We start from the raw sequence: 11903 nt of genomic DNA on the forward strand, positions 1-11903 counted from the left end.
AACTATTTAATCTAATTTAAATCTAATTAGCAATAATAAAATTCTCTTTTTTATTAGCACGTGTGGAATTCAGTTTATTCCCTATGCTGCAGTCTGTGGAGTAGCATGGGTCTCCAGGGCACTGCAGACAGGGTTAGCTAAGTACGATGTCCAAGCCTTCCACTGCTCAGATGAATGTCTCCATGCCTATGAAAAGATACAGGCCATTTGAGACTCTCCATGATAAGTGTCCCTTGTATGGACTTTGACACTTTTACATTCATGCGTGAAATGTAACCATTCCCCTGGTAAATGATGTCTTTCAGACTAACGTCTTAATTCTGTTTTTCTCCTTCTGAAGCCCAAACAGACATGCATACTGTACACATAGGTACACATAAGTTATCTCAAATCTCTATAAAATATATGAGGGTGAGAGTGAAGCAGGTGTAAACATATAAATATGATTTTTTTTTTTAACTCCACATTTGTGCCGATTGTGCACAGCACACTGTGCCCCTTGACCAATCCCACTGAGGATACATAAGTGTGTGTGTGTGTGTGGGGGGGGGACTTTCCAAACAGCTTTCCCAGCTTGTCACACAAGAGGTATAGACCATCCAGTGGAACTTGGCTGAAAGCAGCACACTGCATTCAAAAGGTAAGGCAATACTAAATCAGTTAATTTAGACTGATGTCTTTATGATTTGCAGGAGTACAGCGTGGAAGCCAGTCTCCTTCACTTGCTGAATAAACAAAAATTTGCTCAACCCAAATAAAATTTGATGAGGAGATAATTTTGCAAGCCTGCAGTATAAAGGTCTCTCTCTTGTGCGGGGTTTCTGCACTCAGAGGGCAAATCAAATGAAAGTCTAAAGAGTTAGTTCAGCACACAAGACAAGATGATAGAGAGCGATACCATCAGTCCGGTCCAACACTGGAGATACGCCCATGCGCCCCCAAGATTTATTTTGTACCTTTCAAAATTAAATTATCCTCCGGGTCTTCTTAAACTATGACATCTTTACAAACCTCATATAAGCTTTTCAGGATTTAAATGCTCTACCTGAGGGAACCCGTGTTATGCCTGCTTTAATGAATATCTCTCTTTATTATTTAAATAAATGTCCCGATTGAGTAATGAAACTAACCCAAAGGAGAATTCTAACAATATTAGACAGGCCATTCAATATGTTTTATCGTGGACAACTCGTGGCTAAAAACCCACACACACACACACACAAACCTCTAATCTGGGATTTCATCAAGAGACAAAATCTTGGATCTGCTCCGCTGGCAATGAATTGGAAACTTACATGGTGGATTGCGTAGTGACTGTCTGATCTTTGCTCTTAAGTCAGTAACTGTAGACACAAGCAGAACATATCTCAAATACCTTGTAAAAAACAAAAATTCCTGGGAACTGTTCTGAGTGTGGTCAGTAACATAAATTGGATCAACAAATGTCAGTTCTGCTTTCTGTTTTGGAACTTTGAGAGCAATGAATTCCCAGGCAGCCCGCTGGAATTCCTGACATGTCTCATGGGCGAGATCGAGTTGGATCTCTTTAGATTAAAAATCACTTGAGGCATTAAAAGTAAGCCAACAGTTTCATAACATACAAAACCGCAGCAGAGAGCGATTCTACCGCCAGCCTTTCTTTTAAGAGCACATATATGTGCAAGAAGCTGCAGATGAAGGACAGATGCATTAACTTTCCCAGTAAAACTCACTTTGGACATAAAATCTAATGCCATAATCTCTCTAAGTAACTCTAGTGAAGGAAGGAGACTGGTGAGCAGCCGCGTGTTAACATCAAAAAAGCAGTTTTCGCCATGTGAGGTTCTACAAGACTCATTCATTCAGTGCAGCGAGTGATACTCGTGTTGTGGTGGCCAGAGGTGGCAAAGCAAGGGAGGCTCTGTTGTCAGATACAAGGGGCCACTTTGATCTCTGAAAGTCCCCATCTTTGGCTTTGTTACCTGGATTGTCAATTAGTGAGCCTTCATGGGAATCCCCTGACAAGATCAACAGTACACAGAAAGATGTGACAATACAACAAGGCCAGGAAATAACTTAAAATCAGCAACTCCCTTCAGAGGAATTCTGCTTCTTTTTTAAGCCTGTGTCTTGTCTATGATATCAGATTTTCATCTTTTGAAGTTAAAAGGTCAAAATGCCTACATGTAAAAAGCTTTTTTTTCCATGTACACAGAGCTAACAATGGATCCACTCCTGTCCTCCTCCTCTCACCCTCCCACATATGACAGCACCTAATGTTTACCCCTTCCATCACGCGCATCCTGTTTGTGGCATCATCGTCTGCTGCTTTGTTTCTGAAATCTACCTGAGCATGTAGAAAACACTCGTCCTGTCTTGGCTGTTTTCAAGAAGTGTCACGAATACCATAAAAGGGATCCGCACCCATGTGCTTTTGTCTGTTTTATCATACCTTAAGTGTGTGGAAAAAGTGGGAGGATGGAAAATATGCTGATAAATGCAGCACGCAAAAAAAAGGCACACAAAGATAGATATTTTTGGACTTGGCCTGGCAAAGTAGTTAAATGTGCTTTTGGAAGTCCAAGTGGAAGAGGATAAGAAACTAGGTACGTACTTGCCTGCTAAAGGGGGGACATTTTTGGAGCAGTACCCCAAGTGATGTCACATTGGAGGAAGTGCTTTGAAGGCGATGAGGGCACAGCTACATCCAGGCATCACAAAGCAGTGTTTTATTCCAGCACCATCACAAGGACATGACGCTATCCCTGTAAGGAGTGGGCTTCACAATGCACTGTATATGTTTGCTATAATGTGAGCATCTTGATGGGGGTCCTGCCAAAGTGTTCTATCAAAGTGATGCGGATGTGTTTGTGCAATCAGAGGTTGGTAAACAAATGATTTTAGCTTTGTATCTTAAAAATAATCTTCATGTTTCACGATCCGCTACATAGTGAAGGAGTGACATGGCTTTATTTTTCCATCCAGGATCAGAATTCCAGGTGAGAGCGATAATGCCACGTCCATAAAAGTGTATGCACCAACAATATAGCAAAGTGTAAAAAGGATTCTCACATAAATTGAGAAGTTGTGTAACACCACCCTCTAGTGTCTGGTGTCTTCATTTTTTTTAAGCCATGTTGTTGTTAGTCAAGCTTTCTTAATCCCATGTAGCATGCATGTGGGTATGTGTAAGTATGGGTGGAGTTAGAGTTGATTAATGTGTCATTAATGAATTAAAAATTGAAATGAACAGATAAATAGTTTATTAAATGTTAAAATGAAATAAATTGATATTTGATTAACTGTGTATATATTTAACTAATTAATTAATTTACTCGTTTTTTTCTCAAATGTTCTGCGAGTCATACTGTTAGGAGTCTACTAACATTTCCATGATAGAACAAGGCTGCAACCTTTGTACACTATATAAGGCAAAGAACTAATTAGCCTCATTAGCCTCATTTTGTTTTCATTCTGAGGCTTGTTTTATTAGCACTTACAAACATTTATTTTCAATTCGGGCAGCCTGATTTTCCACCTGTGATTCAGTGTGAACAGCAGCAATGTCCAGTCATAGTAAAAACACATTACACCTGCTTTTAACGCTGCCCAAACTGATGGACTACAAGAATTGCTTGTTTTAAATCATTCCTGATATTTCATTGAAGGGCCACAAATGCCAAAATGAATTAAATAAATTTGTCATTAAATAATAATGTAAATATATCATTAATGAATTACAATTGGAAACTAATTAACTAATGTTGGAAATAATTGCTTATATATTCCATGTCCTCGTCGCTAGTCTTGGTAGCTGGGGATTGGCCCGCAAGGGTCTCTGCCCCCTTCCACCGCAAAGCATACAATGTGTGCGGGTGGTGGGCAACAGGAGGGTGAGCACATGTCCCTTTTTTTGGGCTATGCCATGGACTGAGGCCCGGCCATCAGACGCTCACCCTTGGGCACCCTCCCCGTGCCTGGCTCCAGGACAGGGCCCTGCTATCCCAGGCAGTGTGAACTGTGGCCAATTTACCACGGGAGACCCTACCAGAGGACAAAAAGCCCCCAACAACAAAGCCCCTGGGATCCCTGGAACACACAAACCCCTCCACCACAATAAGGTAGCAATTGATGGTGTAAAAGCAAAGCTCTCAATTTACCAGTCGAGCTACATCCCTACCCTTAGAGCTTTGGGTACTGACCGAAAGAAAAAAGATCGCCCATACAAGCGGTGGAAATGAGTTTTCTCCGAAGGGTGAGGAGTTCAGCCATCCGGGAGGGGCTCAGAGTAGAGCCGCTGTTCCTCCACATCGAAAGGAGCTAGTTGAGGTCATTTGGGCATCTGACAAGGATGCCTCCTGGGTGAGGTGTTCCAGGTATGTCCCACCAGGAGGAGGCCCGGAGGCAGACCCAGGACACGTGGAGAGATTATATCTCTCGGCTGGCCTGGGAACACTTTGGTTTCCCCGCGATCAGGCCCCAGATAAGCGAAAGAAAATGGATGGATGTTTATATAATTTCATTATTGGCCCTCTATCTTTTCTTATTGTGGCATTGAGTTAATGCACACCTGAATGCTCCAGATCAGCAAACTGCCAAAATTTTGCTCACGCTTGATGATGATCAGTCAATCAAGCACTGCTCATTTGACTAGCAGTAAATAGATGCTACTTATTCTGTTATCCCTATAAAAGCAGTGACGATGTACTTATTTTTTCCACACAATGTATCTTAATTTCGGTGTAGTTTTTGTTAAATAAATAAATGTATATTATTTATCTAATTGTAAATGAACAGTCGCATGCCGCCCCCCATAGCATGAAGCGGTGGCTCAGTAATTTTCTGTCATTTATTTCTTATCTGATTTCTGGCAAAAATCAAGTAGGTTGTTTTTCTTAGTTATTGAAACAGCAGCTGAGTCTTTCTTTCTTCTTAACTGAGGCAATGAGGCCTGCAGTTCTTTGGATTTTGTTCTGGGGTCTTTTGTGACCCCTTGGATGAGACATCACTGCAGTCTTAGGGGGTAATTTTGGTCAGCCGGCCACTCCCGGGAAAGTTCACCACCGTTCCATGTTTTTGCTGTTTGTGGATAATGGCTCTCACCATGTTTTGTTGCAGAAATGGATTTATAACCTTTTATTTTTATTTTTATTTATTTTTATTTAACCTTTATTTAACCAGGAATGTCCCGTTGAGATCAAAGACCTCTTTTTCAAGATTATTACTTTGTTTCTCATTTGTTTCTGAATTTCCTCTGATTGCAGCATGATGACTGCCTTTTAAGGCAGGTCCAATTCAAGTTTCTTGATCGAGAACGATATGTACGATATGCAGTTGTCTAAGCATTTCACTGCATATCGTACTGTGTATGACTGTGTACGTGACAAATAAAATTTGAATTTGAATTTGAACAGGTGTGGCAGTAACCAGGCCTGCGTGTGGCTGGAGAAATTGAAATCAGCTTTCCAAAGATGCGATACGCCACAATTAATTTATGTTGTTTAATGATCTGAAATATTTAAGTGTGACAAACACACAAAAAATTGAGAGAATTCAACGTTGTAAATACACCCTTTTAAGTGCTATTGACGCTCAAGTGCCATGGAGGAAAAGACATCAGTAATGACCTTAAAGAAGTAATAGTTGCTACCAACCTGACTGGGAAGTGAGTATAAGGCCATTTTCAAAAAATGCCAATTCCATGATTCTGCAGTGAGGAAGATTATTCACAAGTGGAAAACATTCAGTCATCGAGTTGACCATGAACTCTGCTGTATACCAAAGTATATTAGAGTCAAATGTGAGGCCATCTGCCTGACAGCTAAAGTGTGGTTAACACTGGGCCATGCACCACAACACTGATCCCAAGCACAGCAGCAATCGACAACAATCCCAGACCTCTGGGGCGGGACCTTAAGAGAGCTGTGTATATACAAATGTCCTCAAACCTCACTGACCTCAGCAATTTTGTAAAGAAGAGTGGGTCAAAATTCCTCCACAACAAGGTGAGACACTGATAAAGCCACACAGAAAACAAGTACTTCAATTTTTTGTCAAAGTTTGTTCTACAAGGTCATGAATCATGGGTCGTATGCAGTTTTTCCACACACTCTTTCTGTAGTTTGACTCTTTTTGTTAAATAAAAAATGATAGTGTAACTTGGCATGTGTTGTTGTTCATGTGAGGTTGTAATTGCTTAATTTAAAACCTGGTTAGAAAGAGATAATTGTTATTATGTCCTGATACATGAAAGCTTGAGTTTTCTTCCTTTTTACTGTGACTGTATATGTAAATTCATCCGATAAGGCACAACATTTTCATTTTTTACTCAAAAGTAGATACTGTGGAGTTTATCTTCATAGAATGGTTTTATTTGAAGTTGTGCTTTCCAATGTTTCGGGTGTGTAGATTTGTTCCAATCGTTGACTCTATTAACTTTGGCTTTTTTTCACCCATTAAATATATGTATAAACTACACTGTATGTAATTGGTGGGCATTCCACGTGATTCATATTATATCAAATAAACTTTATTTGTACAACATGAACTGACAACAAGAGTTGCCCCAAGTTGCTTTATATTGTTAGACCCTACAATATCAGTACTGTCTCATCAAAAATCATTGTCTTTCTTTTCAGTTCTGTATACATTTTCTCATAGTTTATCCATAGTCATCACCACCTTCCCACTTTGTGCTGCTACACTTAGTGACACGAGGTAGGTGAGGCATTGCTTGTCATTCTTAAATGCTGTGTCGTTATAATCCCTTAATAAAATGCAGTTTAATTTCTAAAAGCCTAAATTGAGTTTATTAGTCATTTTCTTAGCTTAAAGCAGCTGTTTTTAACTCATTATAGAGATGAGTTTAAAAAAAATAGCCAGTGTCATAAACTGTATCTTTCTGTTCAACCACACGATGGAGCTGTTTATCTGTCATTGGTCTATATCAACTGGCCAGTCTCTTTTATTGCATTTGTTTAATCTTTAATCCATTTCCAAAATAATAACAATAAAAACAAAAATGAACAACTATGATTTGTGTGAGTTTTAACCCGATGAAGATTATATTGAAGAAGACTTTTTTCAAAAGCGCCATCGAGATCACACCAATTTAAAGATGAACTTTCTGCCTCAAATTTGTTGAATTTCACGCCTCTGATGGGATTAAATGCGTTGTCTCGTGACTACAGAAATACTTGTCGTTTTTATTCACATGTCTACTTTCCCTGAAAACATTGGCAGATGTCCACAAAGATGATTCCGGATCTTTGTTTTGCTCCGCTACTGGAGAGATTAATAGCAACAAAAGAATGATGGAAATCGCATAATAAAGTGTCTGCGGTATCTTGTGGTAATACGCAGATGAACTTTGCGCATGCCTGGGCAGCTTCAGTCAACGAGGACTTGAATGGGGAGGATTGGAACCAGATGTTTATTGGGACCGACGTGCCAGCCAATAAGGAGGAGGACCGTTTTGTCTGTGGGAGGAGCTTAGTCTCTATTCTCTACTCAAAATTTATTCTAACAGGTAGTTTAAAATCCAAACAGCACAACAAGAGCCGGGGGAGAAGGGAAGCGGTTATCCTTAACGGCATTGTGTTTCTGGATGTTCCCGGGCGGCGCTGATCATTCAGCATGCTGAGCAGGAAGGGCTCTTGTATGGGGATGTTGAGCGCAGCAGCCGTAGTGGACCGCAGCAGGGTCGGAGAGAGGCTGCAGGCTGCTCTGGCAGGGCTGCACGAGCTGCAGCTTCTCCGGGACAGACAGAGCGATATGGTGAACTGGGCGCTGAGAGTCGACCAAGAAGAACCGGTCACTTCGGTCAATGCAGACTCAGAAGGTGCGCGGCTCATGGGGGCCGAGGAGCAGCGACTGGAGGCGACCCTGACAGCCCTGAAGCAACAGCTGGTAAGATATCATTTCATTAAAAATCTATAAAGAATAAAAACAACAGAATCTTTTGTGATACTATGCTTATGCACAGCTTGATGCTGTCATGATATTTTATTGCAGTTTTCATTAAATATTAGAGAGCTTCACTGTGCTCACATTTATTTATTTATTATTTATTTTTAATAAACAGTTTATTTGTATAGAAGGGGTTTCCGTCAGCTGATGCTCATGTGCAGTCCGCCTTCAATTATTACCAGACACACTTTTATGTCCTCAGCTGGGGGTAGGAAGTAGGATGGGTGTCATAAATCAAGGTTCACTGCAGGACCCGAGGACTTTTTAGCTGTGTGTGCGCGCGCACTTGGTGCACGAGGACCGCAGGGGGTCAAACCTCAATCATTAACCACTAATGCTGGGAAATTAAAAAAAAAATGGAACTTTTGCTGTGGATAAGAATCAAGGGAGTCTTGTTCATCAGAGGAGTTGTGGAGACAGAGAGCTCTGTGGAGTTTTCCATGACAAGCTTTTTCCATGCAGGCTGCTGTTATAAGCATTTTAAAGGAAGTGCAAGGGATTAGGGTGCTATACTTGACATGCAGCACTGGTCAAATGCATCAGACAGCATAAGGTTTAAATTGCGTTTTGCAATCATGCTGATAACCACTGGGAGTTTTCCAAGAATGGTCTCAGTTTAAATAGAAACCAGATGATCTAACGTGATCTTCCAAGAGAATGTAGCATTCATAAAATAGTGTGTTTGCAGGCACTGACTCCAGAGATTTCACTTTAAGAACCACTGTAACAGTAAATACCCCACTCAAGCTGCAAAGTAAGCAGTGCTTCGCCCCAACCCCCAAGCTTTCCTCCTGTAGTAGTTTACACAATGGCCAGCCCCTCGCTGTGGGGGAGAAATGAGTTATCCACCACTGCTTCTTCCATGCTCCCCCATGTCCTGCTGGGGTTAATCATCAGCCACAGCTGAGTCGCTTTTGTTTTTCTGATGGTTCTACATTAGAGCTTCTTTTATCTAAACAACAGACCTAATCTTAATGGAATTACAGCATTACTGACATAGACTTTGACTTTTAAGACCAATTTTCCTGTTCAGAGACTGGCACAAAGAAACTCTGAGTGAAATCCTTGTTTGCATGGGAAGCTTTACTGTGTAGCTTAGAAATCTTCTACCTTTCTAAGGAAATCTTTTTAGAGACGGTCTTTGTTCTAGGGTGTACCACTCACACTTTTGTATGTGTTGCCTGTTTTTCAGTCTCGTCTTCGAAAGCAGGATGTGGGCCTGAAGACTCACTTGCAGCAGCTGGACCAGCAGATCAGTGAGCTGAAGCTGGATGTGAGCAAGGCCTCCACGGAGCAGCTGGAGAGTGACAGCAGGCCAAGTTCGGGTGTGGTGGCACACTATATTAAAGCATACACCCAACCTACTACACATAATCTTAAATACTGAGAAGATCCTCATTGAATTGTTCGTTTTCTTTCAAGGTTTCTATGAGCTCAGTGATGGCGGCTCTTGCTCCCTGTCAAACTCGTGCAATTCAGTGTACAGCGAGAGCCTGTCATCTTCACAAACAAGCCTTCTCCTCGCTCCCATCAGCCCTTCTAATTGTCACGTTAGCCCTCCACCACCACAAGTTGATGTATGCCGCCGACGTTCTGCTGATGAGAGCACTACCCAGCCTAACCCTCCGCGGGGTTCAGGCCTTCATCTGGGCAGCAGCAGGATCCGAGCAAGCGCTACAGGCTCCGAACAGGCGCGGCCAAGACCTGTGTCAACTGGTAACGACATCTCTTAATTTTTTATTAAGACAGTCTTTCTTCTTGTAAAAGGAGCCTGAGCTTTGGAGAGTTAATGTCTGTTTTTGTTTCCATCAGGTGATCTTGACAGAATGCTGGCTCAAGTTCCAGGCTACTACAAGTCTGCGGATGCAAAGAAACCCCCAATGTGTCCAAATCTTAAGACCTCCACAGGGGACCCGAAGTTTCAGCGCAATCTGGAGTCCCGCATTGGGACTGAAAAGTACCACTATCCCAGCCCCCTGCACGCGGTGGCTCTCCAGAGTCCCATCTTTTCCAATGGGGGTGAAGCAAGCATGTATGGACTACTAGAGGGTCAAGGACCCCCAGGAAACAATTACAACACCCTAGAAAAGCCCTATGAGACAAAGACACTGACACATTACATTGACAACCTTCTCCAGCGCAGTCTGAGCAAAATCCAGAGTGATGCAGGAAGTCGAACTCTGGAGAAACACAGTGACTATTGCAGGAAACCCATTGAAGATAAAAGTGTTTTTTCTGAAGTGGCTCAGAAAGAGGTGCTTATGCTGCAGCCTCCTCCAACTAAGATGACAAACATCATTCCATTAGACTTCACAGAGAAGAGACACTGCATGGCATACTCCAGCCAAGAGCTGGTCAGTATTGCAGACCATAAGCAGTCGGTGAGAGGCCCACAGGTGCCACAGCAGTACTCCTATCCTGCTGCCATAAAGGAGTACAGCTCTGATGAGGTCACCTATTCATCGCTGAAGAGAAATGATAAACCACAAGAAAGGTATGGCAGTGTAGCAAAGAGCCTTTCTGACAAACGATGTGGAGAAAATCCAGAGCCAAGGCCGCAAGATAGGAAGGATCACAGGCAAAGACCGGTGATGACCCATAGCTCTAGTGCAGAGGAAAGTCAAGGCTTTGAGGTTCATAGCAGTCACACAGCTTCACCTGAGTTTGTCCATGCCAAATTTGTGCCTGCAGGATCTCAGAAGGTCAAAGTTAGGCAGGCAGATCGTAAAAGCAAGGCTTTGAAACTGAAAAGGAAAACCAACGAGAAGCCTCGAGCTGCGAGGCACCAAAACTTTGACTCCTTCTGTGAGAGGACCAGAGAGATGAGCACTGGAAGAAAGGGAGACCACAGAAGATCGGGAAAGGGGAAAGCGACCCAGAAAAATCCCACCTGTCAAACAGAGGGATACAGACAGGGTTCAGGCTCAGACTCCAGCCTCTACAGTCCTGGACTCATGTCTGCCCACAAGACCCACCCAAAGTCGCATCCCAGCCATGTGGTTACAAAGTCCAGCAAAAGCCCCAGACTGCAGTCTCTGGAGTATGAGCAGCCTGTAGAGCAGAGGAAGAAGAGGCAGATGACTGCCAAATGGCCTTCTGATGCGGACATGTTCCTGGCTTCGTGTGGTCAGCGTCTGAGGTCAAAAGAGCCCCACGCTCTGGCACCAGGGAGCATGCAGATGGTCTGGAGTATGAGTGCCAAGCCAGGCCAGTGGATACGACCTGCACTCCCCTTCCAGTCCTCCGTGTCTTCTAGCTCTTTTCTCCACAGTCTTAATGCCAAATACCCTCCAGCACCCTTTCACGTTACCAGTCACTACCCCCCAAGGTGTGAGTCTGAGTATTCAGCTGAATGCGCCTCACTGTTTCACTCCACCATCGCTGAAAGCAGCGAGGGAGAGATGAGCGATAACACCACCAACCGCTTCGGAGATAGCGAGTCCAGCCAAAGCTTCCAATCCTTCTCAGACTCCGACAGCAGCCTGTCTCTGTACGAGGGAGAGCAGGCAGAAAGCCACGATGAGGAGGGAAGCATGGTGTGGGCTGAGGCTGCGCTGGGACCCACCGCAGCTGGAAGGCCCCTCAAGCAGCTCCCACCCCGCCCCGAGCCCGCAGCCTGCCGCATCAAAGCTTCCAGAGCCCTGAAGAAGAAGATTCGTCGGTTCCAGCCAGCCTCCTTAAAGGTCATGACCCTGGTGTAGAAGAGTTTCCTCCAGGCACAATGAGAATTCCTGGGGAAAACACAGAGAGCTTTAGCCTCCCAGAACTGTTAAGATCTAATGCAGTCTATTGTAAGAAAACCCCTAATTCAAGTTGGATCGCATTTGTGCACTGAGTGTGTAATTACTATGACAAAAAACACAGAAAAAAAAACAACAATGTATGAATGAATCTGAAAGTGTAAAAAAATCACTGTATGTACTGCATGTATAAAAATGCAACCTTTACACTTAATT

The 11903-nt window shown here is 42.9% G+C and overlaps 1 protein-coding gene across 1 annotated transcript; it reads left to right on the forward strand.

The window, feature by feature from the left end:
- The first annotated feature begins 7599 nt into the window (after window positions 1–7599).
- Window positions 7600–11648, forward strand: dact2 (dishevelled-binding antagonist of beta-catenin 2). The gene is made up of 4 exons (XM_085369496.1): window positions 7600–7887; window positions 9140–9272; window positions 9370–9663; window positions 9760–11648. The coding sequence occupies exons 1-4, from the start codon at window positions 7615–7617 to the stop codon at window positions 11646–11648; spliced, it is 2589 nt and encodes an 862-aa protein (XP_085225622.1). The 5' UTR covers window positions 7600–7614.
- Window positions 11649–11903: the final 255 nt, after the last annotated feature.

The sequence above is a fragment of the Diplotaxodon limnothrissa genome, linkage group LG13, assembly GCF_057381915.1.
Source record: "Diplotaxodon limnothrissa isolate DT_005_m linkage group LG13, D_limnothrissa_male_GT1.1, whole genome shotgun sequence".
Classification (NCBI taxonomy): domain Eukaryota; kingdom Metazoa; phylum Chordata; class Actinopteri; order Cichliformes; family Cichlidae; genus Diplotaxodon; species Diplotaxodon limnothrissa.